Here is a 22,248-nt window from a genome sequence, read left to right on the forward strand (position 1 = left end):
AATGTTGAGGTGAGTGAGGCAGACCTCCCCAGCGATTCCAACATGCGCTTCAGTAGCTTCCACCTCATTATCATCATTCAGCATATTTTTGTTCATGCCAAGCGATGTTAGCTTGGTAAACAAGGCCAACCAATCTAATCCAACTCTAGATACTTCCCATCCGCTATTAACAAGAGTCTTCAATTCCGGTTAAAAATCCTGTTGTCAATGCACCGATGAGATCAATGTGCATCTTATGTACTTCGATAATGCCTATTACTCCGTCTGCTTTAAATATTTTGAGGGACTTCTCTGGCAAAGCAGTGGCAAGACTAGTAGGCCACATGGCGATGTTGTCTATATATCGGGTTGTGGAACGATCCATGGCACAAATGCTAAGCGTTTCAAGACATGAGTGAGTCTGGAAGAATGTCGACCATTGTTCCACACTTATTGGACTTCCAACGTCGACATCCAAGCTTTCGAGAGCTTCACCAAATTGATTGAAAATAGTTGATGTTGATGTTTACAGGATTAGCTTTCGAGACTCACAACAATTCAGACACGATGTAGCGACCGTTTGATATTGTAAATCATTGAAGAATCGCTTCTTCAGGCAAACCAGTCTGGAACATCAGCTTGCAGACATTGATATTCTTCTGTTTGTGAGGAAAAGTGTTGAAAAAGTCGATTAGATTGATTAAAGAAAGATATTTCTACATAAATCATGGCTTCATTTACCTGGAGCCTGGTCCATGGATGTAGCCAATCTTGCAAGCTTCGCTTGAATAGGACAGAAATTCGTTTCCGAGACTAGAGACTAGCTACTAAGAAATTTGGATGAAATACACCATCACCATGACAGGCGCGTAAGTTCATGTCAGCTCACGAAAGGACTGACTCGACGAATTTAAAATCTAAAGGCGTTTATTAACTCTGCAACAAAAAATCTCAATCTATGTTTGAAAGCTACGTTTACGTTTACATGTAATGGTGTTGGGTGTCGGCTGTTGATGTTGAATAAATGATTCGGTTTTTGTTGATGTGGGTCTTTTTTGGATGGTTTGACGGTAACACTATACCATAGTCGATGAGAGATGTGAAATCCACCAGCCAGATCTCGTTTAGTCGTCAAATGTAGTTTTCTTGCCGCGAGGTCCTAACGACATTGCATTAGCACCTTGACCACGACCACCACGGAATCCTAGCCCACGTCCTCCACCTCTGCCACCACGATCACCAAATCCCCCACGTCCTCCGCCTCGGCCGCCTCGGCCACCTCGATCACCGAACCCACCACGGCCTCCACGTCCAGCACCGAATCCTCCACCTCGCCCGCCACGAGGGCCACGGTTGCCTGAATCACCAGCTGGCTTTTCAGTAGCGAAGTCAATACGGACTGATCGGCCTTCAATGTCTGTGCCGTTCACACCTTCAAGAGCTTTTTTGGCAGTGTCTACGTCAAAGAATTCGACATATGCGAATCTAGTATTGGATGGAGGGAAAAGGTCAATACTTGAGATATGGCGAAAAAAACAACATCCTCAGAAGTGTCGAACGTACCCTTTGGGACGACCACTTTCACGATCAGTAGGTATACGAACTGAGCTCACATCACCATAAGTACCAAAGACATCACGTAAGGTGTCTTCAGAGCATCCAAAGCTCATGTTGGCAACAAAGAGAGTCGCAGATGGAGGCGATGTAGGAGCTTCAGCTCGACCACCAAATTTACCAGCATCTCGACCGTTACTGGGTCGATCACCTTTAGGTGTAGGAGGAGCTGCAATGTCAATACGAAGAGCGCGACCATCTAGATCACTGCCGTTCATAGACATGGCTGACTTGGCACCTTCCGTAGAAGCGAACGTGACGTATCCGAATCTGTTTGAAGAAACGAATGTGTGAGTTATGTTTGAGTCTTAAGCACAACGATTTACATTGCGAAATATTGCAACTTACCCTTTAGGTTTGCCACTTTCACGATCAGTGATGATTCGAGCAGAGGCGACTTCACCAGAACTTCCAAAGTGTTCAACTAACCATTCTTCAGTGACATTCCAAGACAGGTTACCAACAAATATAGTATTCGATTCACCAGATGATGTAGCGACAGCTGATCCATCGTTGGCTTTAGCCTTCTTGTTTGGAGTGGTGGGAGGAGTCACCACACCATTGGCAGATCTCTTCTTTTGTGCTGGCTTCTCTTCTTCTTCATCATCGTCTTCTTCCTCTTCTTCGTCACTGGATTCCTCTTCGTCGTCGTCAGTCTTGACTTTTTTGGCAGCTGGTGCTGTTCAAACGAAGTAGATGGCGTGAGAAAAAGCACCGCCTGTCGGATGAATGAATCAAGTAAGTGAGACATACCAGCAGTCTCTTCTTCCTCATCGTCTTCATCATCTTCCTCTTCATCAGATTCTTCAGCTGGTAGTGGAACAGATGAATTAGAATCAATACACAGGGTTGGCGTGAGCGAAAAAAAGGATTCGTGAAACCACGTATTGCGTACCTTTACGTTTACCACCAGCAACAGCGGCAGGAGCAGCAGGCTTAACTTCCTCCTCCTCATCACTGCTCTCTTCATCAGAAGACTCTGCAACAGCAGCAACTACTGGCTTTGCAGGTGTCTTGGCGACGGTTGCAGGTGCCTTGGCGGGCTTTACAACAGCCTCTTCCTCATCACTGCTCTCCTCGTCTGATGACTCTGCCTTAGCCGGTGCAGCAACGACTGGTTTGGCAGCAGCTTTTACGGGCTTTGCAGCTGGGGCAGCAGCAGTCTTCTTGGCTACGACTGGAGCAACTGGCTTAGCAACTTCTTCTTCATCACTGGATTCTTCATCGGATGATTCTGGGGCAGCGACTACAGCTTTTACTGGAGCTGGCTTGGCAGCAGCTTTTGGTGCAGCGGCGGGCTTGCCAGCAGGTGCAGCAGCCTTTGCGACTTTAGCGGGTGGAGCAGCAGCCTTGACTTCTTCCTCTTCATCATCAGATGAATCAGAGTCAGATTCTTCCTTCTTGGCTGCAGCAGCAGCTACTACTGGAGCTGCAGCAGCTTTACCGTTACCATTAGCAGCAGCCTTCTTTGCAACTGGTTTCTTTTCTACTGGTGCTTCCTCTTCATCACTAGATTCCTCATCGGATGATTCTTGGGCAGCGACTTTGGCGACTACTGGAGCAGCGGCGGTCTTCTTTGCGACTGGTTTGGCAACAACTTGTTCTTCTTCGTCATCGCTGCTTTCTTCATCAGATTCCTCTACAACCGGTTTGGGTGGTGGGACTTGAGCTGTGATGGAAAGTGGGATTTTTTCCAAACGAGGAAGTGAGAAAAAAGTTTGTAAGGAGGCGGTTTCAAGAGAGATCGCTGCTGCAGGAGCATACTACATCATTGTATAGTCGATCACTCAACAATTTAATACTCTTTATAACTCTGCAAACCCTCTTTCACATGTGTGGCATCTTTTTTTTTCATGTCACCCGTTGCGAAAAAAAAAGATCACGAACCCCCAAATGTTGAATTAGACAGAGCACACACGAACAAGCATACCTTTCTTGACAGCTTTGGATTCTTCAGGCTTCTTGGCAGTAGGAGCAGCGGCGTTCTTTGCCTTCTTGCCATTGGCAACTGCAACACCGTTTTGAACAGGTTTGCCCATTATAATCAATATCTAAAATCGAATTAAGGAGTTATGTGAGCTACTGAATTTGCATTGATTTAAAGGCTAACGAGTGCGATGAATAGACTGTACTAGCTTCTTGATCTTGCTTACCTTCTGCTGTTCTAGTAAGTCTTCGTTGATTGTTTAGAAGCGTAAAAAAAAAAATGTTGTGAAGAAAAAAAAGATTATGAGGGAGGCCAAAGGGGGGCTATGACGGCCATTTTCTGAACAACAATAGGCACTGGCTTGAAGCCAGTATGTATTTTATCATTTTGATTCAACTAGATCAACGCAAATCACGTCGTTCCGATAGCTGCAACGGGTCTCTTTTTTATTTTGATTCTCGGTGCAAACTCATGTTCAAATGAAAAGTTCATAAGCTGGACCACTCCCCAGGCAATCTTTCAGATCCTATTTACACCGCTAGCTGTTCAATCTATCTCCGGGCTCGCACTTGCTCGACCGTGTTTTAATCCACCAAACATCAAAAAAACAGACACTATGGCGATCGGTGTCTCCGTTATAATGAAACCACTTTGCAGAAGAGCCTATGGGCTGTATCATCGCAGAATCTTCACTATTGCTCACTCGTCTGACCCAAATGTGGCTACTGCAGTCGAAGCTTGCCTCAAACCATTAACACCTTCAGCTTCAAGCGTGTATATAGCTCTCGCAACTCCCAATTTGCAATCATTGAAACGTCTACCAATCGAAATAATGTCAAGACTACCTAAAAATTCCACCCTCATCGGTGCCGTCACCTATTCGCTACCATCGAATTCGAACCTGGCCATTGCAGCAATACAATCGAGTGTCAAGCCTTTCAAAGTTAACGGTGGATCAGAAGGTATTCAGAAATCAGTAGGAAGATGGCATGATTCAAAGAGAGGCGTTGGTGGAACGATTCGGGAAGCTCAGATGGCCAAGTTTCAGTCCGTGTCGACTCGTCAAGAGGATCAGTATATTGATGATCAAATCAAACGTTTAAAGCCATTGGCAGATTCGTAAGCTCTCGTGTATCCATTTTTCTCTCTGACGGGTTTGGTATTCACCTGTTGATCACTAGGAATTTGATGCTCATGTTTTCAAATGCATATCCTCAGTCCATACTAAGTGCTCTTGATCGTTATTTTCCTCTTATAACAAAGGTAAGAATGTGTTAAGACTCGTCTTACAAGCAGCCTTGAGCTAAAAAAATGCACCTTAGATTGGCCTAATTGGTTCAAATACACCATTTACAACAAGTTTCCCACAAACTCTCTTTTACAATGATACGATATTGTCGAATGGCGTCGTTGGTATATTAATGAGACTACCAAGTAAACCGTTGGCTCAAGTTTCTCATCATTTGCAGCCTGTTGGAGAACCAATGAAGATCACAAGGTACTAAATATATACTCCCTCCTATTATCCATACGTTTTCTCGCATACTCATTTGTACATACCCATTCTTTCGCAGTTGTCGCGGAAACATTATACTGGGAGTAGACGGAGACAATGCCGCACGACGCCTTATTTCATCAGTACAAGGCAGTTCAGCAAAGGACGCAACAGACCGGAGACTCTATCTCAAGATACGAGATACGGATGTTTATAGAATAACAGGTGGAGATCCTGCTAGAGGGAACCTTGCCGTCGAGTGTAATGAGGATCTAGTTGAAGGAACTATTGTACAGGTACAAGGCTAGTAACTTGCAAAAACGTAAAGGTCTATGTTGTAACAAGTTTTCACTTTTAGTTCTTGAGCCACACCGCCGCTCCACTCGCAATATCATCACAAGACGCTGAATCACACATCAACTTCTCCAATGTGGACGGCCAAAGTGATGTGATCGATAAATCCCTGGGGAATGTTGCACCTAGTGTATCAAAACTGGTAGCATCTTCAGACATTGGCTTCATCTATCATAGTAATGGCAGCACAAAAGTCAATCAGGTACCCTTTTCGCAACTTATAATGAGGTAGACGTATTGCAGGTCTTATTGAGAACAAAAGAAGCACATTGTACAGTGTAATTTTTTAGTTTTTGGCATTCATCTCTAGAGATATATCACGCTGCATTTGTACAAGAAAGAGTTAGTTGATGAGCGTATTTGGTTTGGAATCAGTCCAAAGAGGTTGAGAGAAGAACTTACAATAGCTTCGAGATACCATTTGAGATGCTCCGGGCTGTGATCTAAAAGCAAAAAATAGTATCACACGAGGTACATCGAATTCGACATCGACCTTGAAATATCCTACCTGGAAGCATCCCATGCCCCAAATTAGCTATATATCGTTGCGTACCAAATGCCTCCAGCATCAATTTCACTTCAGCCCGAATCGTGTCTCGATCCGCAAACAACAATATGGGGTCAGCATTACCCTGTAAAGTGACTTTATCTGTAGTCACTTTACGGACTTTACTTGGATCTAACGTCCAATCCAATGATACCACATCGTAATGCGACTCCGTCAGCTCTTCGAGAGCGAAATGGGCTCCTTTGGCGAATACAATCATTGGTACTGGTTTTATTGACATGGCAGTCAGTTTTGCCTTGACGTCTTTGGATATTTGACGGAGATATGGGAGTGAGAATTTTTTGAAGACATGTGGTGATAGTTCACCGGCGTTTGAATCAAACACTTGAACGATCTAATCGAAAACACATGGTTGAGTGATGTATCGTGAAGGGACTCGACCTCTTCTTGCTCTCTTGCTTTGACAAATTCGTTATGTCATGAATTAACCCTGGGACATTACCTGAGCACCAGCCTTGATCTGGCCAACCAGATAATTGATGGTTACGTCCGTTATAAGCTGTAACAACTGATGACTCTCGTCTGGATGATTATACAAGAATCCTTTAGCTTTAGCCAGATTCTTACTTCCACCGCCTTCAATCATATAAGCCATACAAGTCCACGGAGCACCAGCAAATCCAAACAATGGACACTGTCCCTTCAACTCATGTCGCGTCATGGTCAATGCCTCAAACACATAGCCCAGTTCCTTATTTACGTCGACATTTTTGTTTAGCTTTTCTAGATCAGATACTTGTCGGATAGGAGCTGGGAAGTGTGGGCCTACACCAGGTAGCATTTGACATTCCATGCCTAGAGCTTGAGGGATTACGAGAATGTCGGAGAAGATGATTGCGGCGTCGAGTAAGTCACCGAATCGTTCGATTGGTTGGAGAGTTACTCGAGTTGCTAGTGCTGGAGTTTGGCATACGGTGAAGAATTCGGTTGTTGCTCGTGTTTCTCGGAATTCTGGGTTGGAATGAGATGATGTTGATGTTAGAGCTCTGCGACAAAAGCGAGGCCGACAAAATAGCAATAAAGATCTAACAATGGACAGCATGATCAAGCATCTGATGCGTTCTCTCCTTCACAGCTTTCCTCATTTGCCTTTTTCAACTCAGCTCAACTCAGCATTCAACTTACCTGGCAAGTATCGACCAGCTTGTCGCATAATCCAGACAGGTACTCGTTCAGTCTTTTCTCCACGAGCTGCTCGCAGAATCAAGTCATTCTTTAATTCAGGGAACTGTTCCATTATTGCTATTACCTGTGGTGTTGCAGTTGAAAGAAAATGGTGATAGAAGATGCGCAAGAAGAGGAATTGTTGGCTTTTGCTGACTCCGATGACATGCCAAATGATATAAAAACACCAGAAACATCAATTTTGAAGACCGTACGTCTTTGTTTAGCTCCAAAAAACACGACATTTGTCACTAATATTCAACGATCAACAGTTGGTCAACACGCAACCTCTGGACGGAACCGCATACGTTGCCCCGTACGTACCCGCATCAGAACCAGCTATTCAGCAGAGTCTGCTATTGGTTGCAATACAATCAGACGATGTTTTGATGGATTTAGGTGAACAAACGACGCTGTCCTTGTCAATTCGGGACTATTCTTAATCGCATCGTCACTTATAGGTTGTGGAGATGGACGTATACTTTTTCAAGCTCTAGACAGCTCCACACCTCCAAAACACTGTATCGGCATCGAAATGGATCCATATCTCGCAGAGCACATCGAAAGGACACTCCTCTCATATGAGAAAGCAGCACACTTCACGTTTATACAAGGGGACATGTTTGCTGTAGACTTGGCTGGCTTGAACGTGTCTGTCGCTATTCTGTATCTCCTGCCCATCGGGCTTGGAAAACTTGATCCATTGCTTGCATCGTGGTTACGTGCAGTAAAGGGCAGTCGCGTCGTGACAATCACGTATCAAATACCTGGCTGGGAAGCTGTGAAGAGTTGTGCTGTTGAAAATCCGGCACAGAGGCTTGAGCAGCGTCTATTCTATTACGATGCGACCTCAATACCGTGACTAGCTTAAAAGTGTGTATATATTTAGGACTAATTTACACTTTACACGTGTTAGTGACGCGTAATATATGTAAATGTTTGGGTTCTGAGTTTTCTTGGGTGCGACTCTTTTGCCATTTGCCACGATTCACCAAGTTGTGTTTCGCCAGTTTTCTCGTTTCTAACGGCAAGCAAGAAAAGGTAAGACTCGTAGAAAGGCTGGTAAATAATAGTAGGATAATGTCCAATGCTTTCCCGAGTGGAAGTCGTGAAGGTAAGTTTAACTTTGCTGTCAAGAACCTTTCGGGCTTCTGTTCCTGATCAATGTATTTTGTGTATAGGCTACTACTCTTCCGACGACATTCTCTCTCTATTGAAGCAAAAATCAACAAATGTCGACTATATGAGCTATTTCGAGGCCGGGAGTTCTTTACGAAATCGAAATCTCGGCGGACTCGTCATAACTTCTGCCAAGAACACAACGATCCCAACAACAGATCGGCCTACTATACTGATAGTCTCTTTGCTCGATGCCCAGACACCACTAGCACTCATGACGTCCTTGTATTTGATCAACAAACTCTCTGAAACGGAACTGCCGATACTCTCGTCGACACGTCTCGTGGTGATGCCTTTAGTAAACGCAGACGCTTGGGAGAAAGCAGAGCCTGGATATGTTTCTCGTAATAAGAATATGGCTTCTACTTGTAGTGCTGACGCTGACCTTGACGGAGTGGATCTTACAAGGAATTATGATGTCTATTGGACCACATATTCTGGTAATGACACTGATGCAGCCCGCATGGATCACGAAGACGGTTGTTCGAATATATATCATGGTAAAAGGCCGAATGAAGAGCCAGAGACTAGAGCTGTGTTGGGCGCTTTGGATAAATTTAAGCCGAAAGGTATGCTTTCGATGTAAAACTTGTCTTTTTCGCAGTCAGATTACTCACTGTCGTTTTGTTTAGCACTACTCATGCTATCTCAACTTCCACCCGTGATAAATAACTCTTCGCCATTCGAAGCACGTAAAACACGTATTGTCTCACCATACACGTATTCGCCAACTTTAATACCATCACCAGCAGATCAAGTCGCATACAAACTCCTTGTAGAGTCTATAACAAACACCACATCAGCAATGGACTTGTACGCAGGTAGCGGACTCTCCAAACTCCCATATTTACGACCAGGCAGCCTATTAGATTACGCATTCGACGCTCGTGGTATATTCTCTCTCGAATTAGTCTTGTCTGTCGGCTCACACTCTGCAAGCGACTCTATATGGGTTGCTTCAGATCAGCTGATCTCTGTCATATCGCCCCATACAGACGCGATTATAAACCTCCTATCTGTCATCCCACAATTACCTGCAAAGGCATCACGACCTGGTACATCAATAGGTGGTAAAGTCGCCAACACGATCTTCTTTGGACCGTTGTTGTTTGGATTTGTCTTGCTCCTTATGTTAGGGACTGTATGGGCCGTTGCGAGATACGTTTTCCAGTATGATAACCTCTTTGTGAGGTTTAGGAATTGGTGGAGGAGGGCGGATCGTTGGTTGAATCGGCATAGAGGCTTTTCCAGACTCGGTGACAAACCACCAGATGACGAGGAGTTACAAGATGGGTTTGGTTTTGAATTAGATGATGGGCTGCTCGAAGAAGAAGACGAATCATGATTTACATAGTGGGAGGATGGAGCAATGTCACAAACATTATACACACCTACTCGTTATCATATTTTTCCAAGTTTTATATATTTGTATAGCATTTTTTGTTGATAGACATACACATTAGTAGTACAAGAACTTCTCCTTTTATGTCGGCTTCTTGTCCAAAGGACGTTCTTGACTTGGTTTTCAACTAGTACCAACCAAATCCCAAATCCGATTCACTCTATTTCGAGCATCTTTCAGCAATTCTAGCTCGACTTTGAGAGCTTCTTTGACTCGTTTGGCTTGTGAGGTACCCAAATCGACATCATACGACTGTGCTGTTACTTCTTCGTCTTCAGCTCCTAAGAGCTGTTTCTTGGATTGTTCAATGATTGATTCAACTCGTTGTTTTAGCTAAAGAGGAGAAAATGATGTGAGGAAACATTGTTTTGTGCATTGAAAGGTGAGAGAACAAAAGAATCCTGACTGTCAACTCCAAGGCCTCACCACTCCAATCTGCTTTGACGACTTGTCCTTCACTTCTCTCATCACACGGCTAACTTCTCGAATAAATCCTCGTTCTTCGGGAGACAATTGTGGTTGCGTTCGATCCGTCAATATCTGAAGCACTATATCTGCTCGTGCTGTTATTGCTTCCTGAGCATCAATCAAATCAGCCAGTCTCGTGGTATGCCTGTCTAGGCCTGGATGTAGCGAGGTTTGGATGATGGATTTCAGACGTTGCAAGTCTGTTGACTGGAGTTCGAATTCCTTATTTTGTAGATACAGTCTGCGAGTGTGAAGGGAGTAAAAGACCAGGTTAATAAAACATGTTCAAACGTAAACTGTCAAAAAAGATCTAAAGGAAACAAGAATGAGCTCACCTTTGTCGTAACTCATCACAAGCTCCTTCAACAGCAGCAACCTCTTCAATCACTTTACCACCCACATCAGCTATAAACCTCAACGCATCTTCAGCAGTCATATTACCTGCTCGCACCATTTGAGGTATACGAGGCAAGTCATGCTGCAAGACAGCAGGTACCTGGAAGGGAGCTGGCAAATATTTTGGATATAGTAGTTTGTCTTGCATGTGTTTTGGTATTGTGGGATGAAATAAACGTAGAGGAAGTGGTTGTCCGTGTAGTCGGAGAGATGAGTGAAGAAAGATATAAGAATATGATAAATATACGTCTGTCAAGAGGACTAGACCGAGTGGGGGAGATGGTTTGCTACATGTCATTAAATTGAGGTCGATTTAGCCTCTTACCACAGTGCGCAAAAAACTTCCAATATATGAGAAGCCTTATGACGAAACTTACGGTGAAGAGCCTCTAGTATTAACAACCCAGTCCACTTCCATTTCACTCTTGAGCGCGTCTACTCTAGCCTGACTCTTGAGTGTCCGTAACTCGTCAAAGACTGCCGACAATCGTATTCGGTGCATTCCACTTTCATGCGTTATATATAATGTATCGGTATATTTGGGATCTTTTGTGATGATGGAGGGTATGGTTGACGGTGTATTGGAAGTGGTGTTATTGAGACTCAAATCCAGTCGATCCTGTACAGCGAGCACGATTGGAACCTAGACAGTGTTAATCATTAGCTGCCAGATCAATGTAATTCTGGCTTGAATGTGGCCTCACATACCGCTCTGACTTCAAACTTCCACCATGGTTGCGGTCTTTCAATCTCTAGCAACAGATCTACTCCTCCTCCATTGTAAGCCACTACCAGCATGCCCATGGGATCTGCAGGCATATATACAATGTCACTAGCAACTTGATTCCGTGATCCTGCTGTTTGAGGTACAAGTCGACAAGGACGCGACTGGGCTTTTAAATGCTGTAATCCTCGTGGAGGAGCGATGACGACTACTTTCTCGGTCGGTAGATTGGCTGATTTCGATGCTGATCGTCTCAGTTCTTCTAGTAGGTTTCTTTGACATTGTATTTGTCGTTCCTGTTCTTGAGATTCTGGGGTGCTGGCTGATAAGAGAAGATCTAAATGTGCGAGATGGCTTAAATCTACTTCACTAAACGTGCGGAAAGGAGAGACCGAATGAGCTTGTCGATCAGCAAAAAACATTGTGACTCATTTACAACACTAACCAGCTAGTAGGCATCACAGGACATATAGAATACATTGTTCCAGTCTTTGTAACAACATATGCAGTATATCGTCCCCAGCCTAGTCCTTCACCCAAACACATGGATACAGCCTCTTCGTCTGTATCTTCATCGTCCTCATCGTCATCGTCGTCATTATCATCTAACCCAAAATGATTTGATTTCGATTGTAGTCTGGTAGTTAGTGTCGCCTTGAATACTGGAATCGTCTGCTTGGGGTTTGTGAGGTCCTTTTGGATATCATATAATCTAAGAAGGTTGGGATGTAAGGGACATTTCTACAAAATACCACATTCATACTTCTATACATTTTACCTCAAATTGCCATCTGTCGATAAGACCATCAAACATGTTCCATTCAGACTATGAGGATGCCATAACAATCGAGCGATGCGTGCTGTTTGATCAGCCGAATGATGCAATTCACCAACAATGTGGCTCCTTTTAGAAACAAAGGTTGTGAGGGACACTGTTGGTCTAATCACACCAGTCCACAACTCAAAGCTTACTCTGGTGGTTTTGAGCTTGCAAATGTTCCTGGTTGTGGCAATACGAGAACAACAAGATCGTGATCACCGGCTACAGCCAACAAGCTTGATTTAGGATTCATTTCCATTTGACGGATTGTGAATGTTATTTTAGGAGTATCCAGTTCCTAGCAATAGAACGAGGACGCATGTTCAATTGATACCACGAACTATGGACCTGCTACAACATTTACAAAGGCGACAGGGGCGATATATGTGAGCAAGATCTCGTATTGGGGGCTTACTTTGAATGAAGGAAGTTTGTCTGTTTGAGAATCCGACGAGTCTTGTTGATCCATACACGCTCTCTTCAGTTCTCGCAATGGCAATGTCCGTATCCTTGAAGTATTATCAGTTCCAGGCAGGGCGATGACTAGTTCAGATTGTCGAGTAGCCATCAGTCGTCTAGATTTGGATGCGTCTGGTTGACTGACTACATTCCATCCATGTTTGCTTGATGTCGTGAGACCAAGAGCTGGGAGAGCTTCTTGCCAGTCCATTTCCTATGGTTGTAAATTATTTAGTTAATAAAATACACGTGTATATTGACGTGATTAAGGATTGTATGATGTTCAATGGGTCTGCTTGTCGTAGCAACAAAGCAAGATACAAAATATTCACAAGGCTACTAGCAATAATGGGGGAAGAGTGGACAGCCGAAGACTTTCGGGACTTTGACTTGCAAGGCCATCAAGATAGTACTTACTTTCATCCTGTTGGAAATGACTATGAGCAAGAAGAGGAGGAATCAGCGTCGTTGACTAGACCATTGAGCAAGAGTAATAAAGGATTCGAGATGATGAAAAAGATGGGATACATAGAAGGGAAGGGACTAGGATCCCAAGCTCAAGGTACTCATACGTGTTCCCTCTTCTTTGGGAAGGCATTTGGTGGTGAACTCCTATCACCATTCGTTGAAACACAATCGTCGTAATCACGATCTATAAATGCTCAAAACTAATGATATGAACATTTCCTCTGACTTTAGGACGTCTCGAACCTGTAGCTATAGATAAAAAACTCGACACGCAAGGTTTAGGAAGGGCGGAAGAAGTGTACGCTATCCATAGTGCGTCAACTGCCAAGAGGAAGGCTCTGGAAACAGAGCTTATCGCCTCTGAGACTGATCAAGAGAAGGAGATACGCGAGGTAAGTTTGAGCACACGTTGTTACTTTTCTTACGTCAAACAAAAATGGATTCTTTCACGCTCTTTTCTCCATTCCTCTCTCTACCTATCTTTCTGGAATCGTAGCTCCTCGCACTTAAGAAGCAACGAATCCAAGACGATGTACAGGAGATCAATAAGCCATTCTATTGCGACTTGTGTGAGAAACAATATCGCAAGATACAGGACTACGACGCCCATCTGACCTCATACGACCATAATCATACCAAGCGCCTCAAAGAGATGAAGGAAATGTCTCGAAAAGGCATCATACCAGGCACAAGAAATGGAGCTGATAAGAAGCAACAACGAGAACGAGAACGGGAGGAACGAGAGGTCAAGAAGCTGATGGATGCTGCTAATACTAGTATCAAACAATCTACTACATCGTCAGATGCATCTTTGTCGTCGATCTTAGTAGACCTACCGCCTGGAGTCGAGCCATTACCACCAGGAGCCAGTGGTGGCACATCATCAAACGTGAACAATGCTCCGCCAACCAAAGTACAATTCAGTTTTGGCAGCTCAGGTGCAGTTGGCGGTTTGGGATCTGGAGTGAAGTTTTCGCTGAAAAAAAAGTAAACTTGTAATATTTTGGAATTTCATATGTATATTTGGATTTGTGTTTATCGCGTACATCAGTAATATAATCTTTCAGGAAGCGAATGCACGTATACTTTGGTTATTTGTCACGTACAACTCTCCGTTAGACTTTGGTGGCACACTTTCGTGCGAAGATGTTTCTCCACAAACTACTTTAAACTCTGTGATTGAGGATATAAAGAGCACGTGGGCGTCCTGAAACTACGTGACTGCTTCTGAGCAATAGAAAGGGAAGTTTATCTCTTGATCCTATAGCGATTGATACCAAAAACTCTACTCTGGTATGATTCGCTGCTTCAGTTTTTGCGTCACAAGTATTTAGCTCCGAATTTGACCAAGCTTTCCTTCTTCAAACAGGACTGCATCAAGCAAAGAAGGAAAACATGTCATTTATGATGTACTTGTATGAAGCTGTCTTTGGGCTCGTCTTTATATTCCTCATCACGTCGCTCGTGAGAGATCTACTCCCATATCTGTTTTATGTCTTCAATGATCCGCCAAGAGGCCCATTCAAGACTCGTATTAGCACTCAAACGAAGGATGAAAGCTGGCATGATGTTACTGGAAAATGGTCTACACTCCACTATAGAAAGTCCACGGTCGCTCAACTCGACGATCATGGGGACCACGAAGATTATACCCGGCACACATATGAGCAGGACTGTGTACGACTGAGTCCGAAGTCGAGGGCACGTAGGCTGTAATTTGAAGGCACCTGTTTATTAGAGCTTCAGGAGCATTTGCACATACACAGAAATAATCGCTAGATACCATTTGTAGTTACGCAACATTATAGATATAAAGGACATTGAACACAGGATGCACGTATTCCGCCGCCTAGTTTCGCGTTCCGTTGATTTTGTCAGCCTGCTTGAAATTAGAAATTCCTTTTGTCTTTTTTCGACTCGCTGCCACGTCACAAGCCAAAAAAATTAAGTGGATCTGATTCGAACCTCATAATCGCATACTGTTTAGTAGCTCTGCCCATACTAGATTTGCCCGACATCGTGCATCTACAACCATCAGACACACAACTTCCAAACTGTGATCTGAAACATTCAGCAATTCGACGAGCAGACTCAGCATGGACGAACCTTTCGCAGTAATGGATGATGAGCCTATATGGTGCTATATAGTCCAGTTTGTTTTTTGCCAAGGTTGTAGTCCCTTTCATCATTTCAAAAAAAGTGCTGACAATACGTCTTTCTCAGGTATTTGGGATATGGCTCTAATATGAGCCCTAAAGTGTTAACAGGCAGAAGAGGCATCAAACCAACAGAATCTGTTGCAGTATTTGCTGAGGGTGAGATCATTAAAAGTGCTTGATGTTTCCTTGTTTGCTCAACACACTGTTAAGAAACATCTCACTGACAGTATTACCTATTCAAACGTAGCTTATGTTCTCGTCTTTGATATGAGAGGAGCTCCTTATGTGGAACCAGGCTTTGCAACCGTCTTGCCTCACGATCACCCACATCTTGCAAAGAAATTAGAGTACTATCCAACCTGTCACGGTGTAGCATTCAAAATCACCAAACAGGAGTTTAAGAAGATTCAGCAGACTGAAGGTGGAGGTGGTAGGAAGGGTTCGGTAAGTGTTAATCACCATGAATCTATGAAATTGGCTCTTTGTCTAACAATCAATATATAATTAGGGCTACGAAGCAGTCTGTATAAAGTGTGTATCATATGATGGTCAGAAAATTGAAGCCTGGACGCTGCAATCATATCCAAAGAACCTATACACACGAGCTGCAGATGTGGAACATTCAATAGCACCCTCGGCCCGTTATTTAGCGCTGTGTACAGACGGTGCGGCTCTACATCAAGTGAATCCTGATTACCTGAATTGGATGAAGTCGTATCCAGTGTACGCACCAAAGACAATCGGACAACATGTTGGAAGGATCGTTTTTGGTCTTACATTTGTGGTTTTCGCTATCCCTGTGTTTGCGTTGTACAGGTTGCTCAAAATTGGGATTCCAGAATCAGCTCATGTGTATCTACAATCCTTGTCGTCTGTTATTTGGACGGTTTATGACGGTTTCGCTCGTCATGTGTTTGGGTAAGAGGATGGCTGTATATCCACTGCATTCCACACTTTCTGACACCGTTTTATGTGATTGTAGAAGTGGTGTTGGCTACAAAGGCATGAAAGTACCGAAACCATCTGCCACGTCAGCGAAGACGAGGGCCTAGTCAACTAAATTGGTTAGATGATGAAGGATAATGAGACAAAAAGGTGCAGAATAATTTTGGACGGTTCCTAAGTATTTAGAACATTAACTAGTAAAGTTTCAAATGTCATATATGGGGTTCTTTATCACATTTTGTCTATACGTTTGTTTTATTTCGATGTCGTTATAAATTATGCGTGTTTTAAATTATTACTTTCACTGATATTACTGTCCACTCGCATTGTACTGATGTGTTTAGCTGTCTAACACTTGAATATTCCTTCATCCTTCAATTTTGGTTCTCATGACCTGGAAAGTGGTCTAAGAAAGCAGAAACTTGTCAGATTGTTGGTGACTTAAGCGACCAGATAATCAAACAACTTACGTTGTGCTTTCCAAATCCAACCTCATCTACTGCAACGCCTTTAAAAGTAACTATATTATCAAGATTGGTTTATTTGTTAGTGTTGCTTGTTGCAACAAATGGAGGGAATGCAAATTACGTTGCAAATCCTGAGATTCAAGACACTTTAAGAGATCTTACCATTCAAGCAATTAAAGAGTGATGGAGCCTTCCAAATTAGACCAGTGAAAGTTGGACCATCTTCATTGAGTACACTGTTATGAACAACTCCTGTTTTGTTGGGACCTACGAGGAAAAAATGGCAATCGTAGAGTGAGTATGGCACACGCGGAATTTGTTGCAAGCTTGAGTTTAACCAGTCCTTCTGAAACATACCACAGGCTGGGAATACACTCATTCTACTTGGAATTGAAATAAATGAGCCAACTCGATTTCCACGACAGTCTTCAGCATATACAAGAGCTCCGACTATAATTCAGAAAGAAGGAATAAAGCGGGAACGAAATATTAGTGCGAGATTGGGACAAGGCATTAGATTAACTTCACTTACGAATTGGGGCAGTAGGATTATTCAAACTTTTCAGAGTTAGATTGTGTACGCCTCCCGGAACTATGATGGCTGGTACAGAGCTGATGGAAATGACTCCGGTTTGAGCAACGATACTGTCTTGATCGTGCTGTTTTAAACAGAAAGTGATTGATGTGAGCAGCCGAATTGATCAAGTCGTATTGATGCAAGTCTTATTTGAAAGTTTCTGATGACGTTATGAAAGCCGTGCTTGTCGGTTCTCATCAGTGTGATGGTGACTGGTTTTTACTTACGAAGTGAGCAATCGTTTTAGCAGCCTCCTGGTCCCTTATGTATTGAAGGACTCCACCACTAATTGAATAGCCGGATCGTCGTATGCATGCGTTAGTAGATCTAATATTCAAAGAACTGCCAAACACATACAGAGATTTCGGCAATCCATCATTTGCTGGTCCGCATAGATATCCAGGCAATAGAGTGCCATTAGAGAATGCAAGAATTTGAGTAGATGTAGCTAAAAGCTATTCTTGGCGTTGAGTTAGTCGAGTGTTTGGTATACAATGAAGCTCGTTTGCTTGTCCGTACCAATGCGAGCAATAATAAAGGATTGGCGAGAGCCATTTTAGTTTTTCAAAGATGATCTTATAAACAGAATATGTGTCGAAACTTGAGGTAGTAGTGTAGAGACGGCTTCAGTCGAAGAGGCAGTCGTTCTTTGAGAAAACCTCCATATTTGTTTGTTGGGTTTTGGATTGCCGCGAACGCCCATTGCGAAGTGAAGTTCTTGGCATTCTCTGAAACGATTGTTCTGAGCGACTTTTGAGACAACAAATTTAGCGCATGAAGACCCTCCTCAAGCCAACTTTTGTAGAAATGTACTGCTGTTGGTTTAATGATAACAAAATAACAAAAATTTATCGCAAACTTGATTGATTTAAGTCCCTGTACCAAACAAATGTATTGCGGCAGTCTAATCTCTCATGAATGATGAGTGGTGTTTGTGGCCACCACGCTTATGGTGGTGTTATGTTTTCCAAACCCTATACAATTAGTCGCAGTTAGTCTTCCCAAACTTCATACTTCAATGTTAACCTGAATCTCAACCTGCATCAGTCACTGCAAGTCCTACGTAGTGGAAGATGGTTAATTGTAGGCTGATCAGAATAAAGAATCTGAAAAAGTCCACAATGCAAACCTTTGAAAGTAACTAAAAAATGTAGAGGATAGCAATGAGACCTTTGCAAGAATATTGGTTCTGACACAAAGAAAAACTTACTGTTGTGGCAAGTTCCAAAGCTTCTCGGCGCCAGCCAAACAAGTCCCGTGTAGTTGGCTGATTCCGATAGAACCGAATTGTGTACCGCACCACCATTTCCTCGACCTAGTGTGAGTTTTTGACTTGAAAACAGTTCAAAGTCCGTGGTATGCACGTTCATAGGATTTACCACATCCAGGGAATATACTCATACTCGAACCAGTCGAGACAAACTTCCCAATCCGATAACCGTTACAGTCCTCTGCATAAATCAACGCACCGTCCAGCGGAGCATTAGGATCGTTGAGAGAGTGCAGAGTCAGGTTATGCATTGCCCCTGCTTTGATTATTTCGGGCGAGGAAGTAACAGAGATGACGCCGGTTTGAGCCACAATAGAAGCCTGGTTGTGCTGTGTCGATGATGATGATGATGATAATGATGATGATGAGTTGAAGGATTCCAGCTTATGCAACCTCACATGAAGAACTTACAAATCCGGCAACTGCTGTTGCTGCATTGGGCTCGACAAAGTATTCTAGTACTCCTCCTCTGCCGAAAGAAACGAGATGTCTTAGGTTTCGCTGAAATCACGAAGAGGCTGTACGTCACTTACAGTGATTTGGGATATCCATCGGTTGCAGCTCCACACAGATACGAAGGCAGTAGCGTTCCGTTGGTGAAGGCAGACACATCCGATGCAAAAGTGAGAACCTAATGTAGTCAAGAACGCAGTCAGATCAACCACATCATTGCATATCAGTAGAATATGAATGCATTCAGAAACTATCAGAGATTGCAACAGCTTCGTCCACCCATCGATCATCAAAATGCGATCAAACTCGCAAATGATACAACTGTTCGTACCGAAAAGAAGAGTACATTCCAAAACGTTACGACACCCATGATTTCACAACTCTACAACAATTCGATATATATTCACCGTTGGCGTGTTGTGTTTCGCGTAAAAGTAGACTGGAGGATTTTGAAACCCAGCCGTTTGCCAAGAGTGAGACATGTAGCCGGAAAAACGGCCGAGGGAGAGGCCACAAGCTGGGATCTGATTTTCCACAGTTCTAAAACTGTTTTAACCCTTTAAGAGTCAACAACTGAGTGTTATTTCTGTTGATTTATCACAGTTGCGGCAATGCATCCTGGTGGGCAACTATGGAAACATTGAGTATGTGTCTTGTTGGCTTCTTACAATGGGTACAATATATGGCGACCCAGTCCACCTTCAAAACACGCTCGCCGATTCTTCTATCGTGGTAAGGAACTATGATTTCGGAATCAAGATTTTGGACAATCGGAAATTAAATCTTCGATGGATCCCCAAGTCTTCCGTATATCAGAGGCGGACTGTTCCCATAAAATCCTGGACACCTTACAGACCTTTAATCTGAGGCTCCAAGTTCTCTCCCGGCCTCCTCATCCTGAGCGTTTTGGGGTCCAATGACAAAACGGCGATGTACAGTCTCGATTCCTATTGTTGGATTGCTTTTGACTTGGACTGGTGTCATTGTTGTTTCAATTTGTAAGTATCGAAGGCTAATCTTGATAGCGGACTTGTTGATAGCACTGTGACCATCTCTCCACTAGTCGTAACTCAAGTGAATTTTAATGCTGCTCAGGTCGCAGTGAGTAATCTCATAACGGTGCTCCGGACTACACATTTAACGGATCTGATTAGTGATTTACCCTCAGACTGTAATACTGCACTGTTACCAGCTTGAAGACTCTAGGTTGCTAACATTTTTCAAACTAGTTGCATCTGGCTGGCCTGCGTTCGAATCTCAGACCCAAGAATCTATCTTATGCAATACGTCGGTGGTCCTGATCTTTGACGTGAATTCAGGAAACATTTTGGCATCATCACGAATTGGTGCCTCCACTGATTCCGATACTGGAATTCCGTATAATGCGACGACGACCCCAGATTTGTTGACACAATCGGTCTATCAGGCCGTATTGAAGTTGTATAGTAATCAGGTATCACTCGTCAAGTCTACCAACACGACTGTACTTTACCTCAGTGGCGTGCAATACATGATGGACGTCGCAGTGCTGACTTCGAATGGAGTTACAATCGGACTGGTTGTAGCAGATCCGGTTGGCAACTTTACTGATGAATTGAGTGCTGCGAAATTTAAGGTACATTTTGGTGATGGCCTGCTTTTGAAATATATTGTGTTCGGATGCTGATTACTTTGTGATATGCAGAGCATATTGGTGGTTGTATTGGTGTCTGTCACTCTGGGTGTTTTAGCTATTTTGGCCAGTCTTACACTACGGCAGCAGCTTCAGAGACTGATTAGGAGCATGGACGAGGTTTGTTTAGGTCTTTTTGGGATGAATGAGGAAGCACACATCCTTCTTACAACTTGTATTACTTTCAGGTGTCAAGACTCAAGTTTTCAGTGGTTGAAGAAGGACTCCTAAACCACAAATTTTACCTTACGGAACTCGTCCAACTACAAGAAGCCTTTCTGGCAATGGTGACAGCATTCGCCCAAGGAATCAAGAAAAACGACGACTTGAAATCAGGACAATACGGTCGACCTTCATTTCAGGGGCAATCATTAATGGCACCACCAACATTTCAACGCAACAAATCAGAGCTCTTCACAGCCAAGCCGGAATACCTTCCATACACCACAAACAAGGCTAATGCAAAATCAGATGCTCTTATACCAGAGTACTCGATACTGGCCTCTTGTGCGTATCAAGAGACACCATCCATCCATGTGGAGCCTGTGACGAATTTCACATCATCGGCAACTGTGCACCAAAGAGATGATTTTGCGGCCGGATCGCTAGCTACGGCCCATCAGCGGCCGTTTACGTCTGATCTCATATTGGAGCAGTATACTTTGGAGAGGCGACATTCGTCTCAACATCCATAATTGGGGAGATTTTGTATTTAGAATAGACGTCTCAATTTGCCATGGAACCAAGATTGATTCTTATTAGGCTTCATTCCATGACCGAAGACAGAAATTTTTGGAATGTGGTTGAAACTTCTGTGTTCTTCGTGCAAGAGTTTTCACTTTGACAAACCGTATATGTAAACAAAACAAAAACAAGGTTCAGACCATTAACAAGAATGAGATTTTACAGGTAGCTACTTCCAATGACATTGCATATGATATTCTGGTAAGATATAAGCACCAGCGTGGTCAAAAACACCTTCAACGTTAAATTGCGACCACATAAAACTCAAACCCTCCTACTAAGATGAAGAGAACATTCCAAAGTGCCATGGCTTCAAAATCCAAAGTTTTGATTCCTAAATTTGTCAAATCTTCTTTTTCTTTCTCAAAATTTTTGTTCCGCAAAAAGTGAGTGTCATTTTTGTTGGTTCCGTGTTGAGGAGGAGTCGAGACACGGGCGGGGCTTGCAACACGATTTCACAGGACGCGAACCACGCATGTGATCACGTCGAAGATGAATAGAGGAATATGCAGCAAGATCTATTTTATTTGTACCGTAACCTCAATCAACAATGCTCCCCTCCTTTTTTCTTTGACCATCTCCACCCTCGCCTGTATCTTTTGCGTGAGCTACGTATGGCATGTTGAATAAATATAAAGCTTCATCACTTGACGTTGTACTAGTGATTGTAGTGGTGGTAACAACTGTAGTTGTTTCAACTTAGGTAGTGTTTGTAGCAACTGTCTTTTGGTTCTTTGTTACACCTGCCATCTCTTTCATTGCACTACGGGTGAAAATACAATCAGACTTGCCCACGTTTCGTGCGCCGTCTTAAGAGGACCAGTCATTTTGACCAATCACACACTTACCTATTTCCTGAGACCATCTCTCCAGCTTCACGCTCTGTGGTCTCCACAAGAGTCTCAGTATGACCTGACGATGAAGTTATTGTAGTAATTACATTG

The 22,248-nt window shown here is 43.3% G+C and overlaps 7 protein-coding genes across 7 annotated transcripts; 4 read left to right on the forward strand and 3 right to left on the reverse strand.

The window, feature by feature from the left end:
* Nucleotides 1–1,103: 1,103 nt before the first annotated feature.
* SmJEL517_g03860 (uncharacterized protein) lies at nucleotides 1,104–3,632 on the reverse strand (the record flags this gene model as incomplete). The annotated part of the gene is made up of 6 exons (XM_031169788.1): nucleotides 1,104–1,464; nucleotides 1,543–1,863; nucleotides 1,942–2,272; nucleotides 2,347–2,403; nucleotides 2,489–3,262; nucleotides 3,524–3,632. 6 exons carry the CDS (start codon nucleotides 3,630–3,632, stop codon nucleotides 1,104–1,106), a joined length of 1,953 nt encoding a protein of 650 aa, XP_031024276.1.
* Nucleotides 3,633–5,655: 2,023 nt separating this feature from the next.
* On the reverse strand, nucleotides 5,656–7,174 carry HEM12 (uroporphyrinogen decarboxylase; the record flags this gene model as incomplete). Its single annotated transcript, XM_031169789.1, has 5 exons — nucleotides 5,656–5,691; nucleotides 5,772–5,812; nucleotides 5,878–6,271; nucleotides 6,380–6,888; nucleotides 7,063–7,174. The coding sequence occupies 5 exons, from the start codon at nucleotides 7,172–7,174 to the stop codon at nucleotides 5,656–5,658; spliced, it is 1,092 nt and encodes a 363-aa protein (XP_031024277.1).
* Nucleotides 7,175–7,210: 36 nt separating this feature from the next.
* Nucleotides 7,211–7,963, forward strand: SmJEL517_g03862 (uncharacterized protein; the record flags this gene model as incomplete). The annotated part of the gene is made up of 3 exons (XM_031169790.1): nucleotides 7,211–7,312; nucleotides 7,374–7,500; nucleotides 7,563–7,963. The coding sequence occupies 3 exons, from the start codon at nucleotides 7,211–7,213 to the stop codon at nucleotides 7,961–7,963; spliced, it is 630 nt and encodes a 209-aa protein (XP_031024278.1).
* A 218-nt stretch (nucleotides 7,964–8,181) lies between these two features.
* On the forward strand, nucleotides 8,182–9,625 carry SmJEL517_g03863 (uncharacterized protein; the record flags this gene model as incomplete). Its single annotated transcript, XM_031169791.1, has 3 exons — nucleotides 8,182–8,215; nucleotides 8,283–8,849; nucleotides 8,913–9,625. 3 exons carry the CDS (start codon nucleotides 8,182–8,184, stop codon nucleotides 9,623–9,625), a joined length of 1,314 nt encoding a protein of 437 aa, XP_031024279.1.
* Nucleotides 9,626–9,805: 180 nt separating this feature from the next.
* SmJEL517_g03864 (uncharacterized protein) lies at nucleotides 9,806–12,760 on the reverse strand (the record flags this gene model as incomplete). Its single annotated transcript, XM_031169792.1, has 9 exons — nucleotides 9,806–10,015; nucleotides 10,109–10,391; nucleotides 10,486–10,833; nucleotides 10,924–11,189; nucleotides 11,255–11,639; nucleotides 11,716–11,982; nucleotides 12,049–12,174; nucleotides 12,243–12,388; nucleotides 12,506–12,760. The coding sequence occupies 9 exons, from the start codon at nucleotides 12,758–12,760 to the stop codon at nucleotides 9,806–9,808; spliced, it is 2,286 nt and encodes a 761-aa protein (XP_031024280.1).
* A 137-nt stretch (nucleotides 12,761–12,897) lies between these two features.
* SmJEL517_g03865 (uncharacterized protein) lies at nucleotides 12,898–14,733 on the forward strand (the record flags this gene model as incomplete). Its single annotated transcript, XM_031169793.1, has 4 exons — nucleotides 12,898–13,111; nucleotides 13,249–13,409; nucleotides 13,514–13,955; nucleotides 14,387–14,733. The coding sequence occupies 4 exons, from the start codon at nucleotides 12,898–12,900 to the stop codon at nucleotides 14,731–14,733; spliced, it is 1,164 nt and encodes a 387-aa protein (XP_031024281.1).
* Nucleotides 14,734–15,113: 380 nt separating this feature from the next.
* Nucleotides 15,114–16,228, forward strand: SmJEL517_g03866 (uncharacterized protein; the record flags this gene model as incomplete). Its single annotated transcript, XM_031169794.1, has 6 exons — nucleotides 15,114–15,169; nucleotides 15,241–15,332; nucleotides 15,424–15,620; nucleotides 15,685–15,899; nucleotides 15,993–16,094; nucleotides 16,159–16,228. 6 exons carry the CDS (start codon nucleotides 15,114–15,116, stop codon nucleotides 16,226–16,228), a joined length of 732 nt encoding a protein of 243 aa, XP_031024282.1.
* Between the last annotated feature and the right edge of the window lie 6,020 nt (nucleotides 16,229–22,248).

Source organism: Synchytrium microbalum (genome assembly GCF_006535985.1).
Source record: "Synchytrium microbalum strain JEL517 chromosome Unknown SmJEL517_scf0022, whole genome shotgun sequence".
Lineage (NCBI taxonomy): Eukaryota > Fungi > Chytridiomycota > Chytridiomycetes > Synchytriales > Synchytriaceae > Synchytrium > Synchytrium microbalum.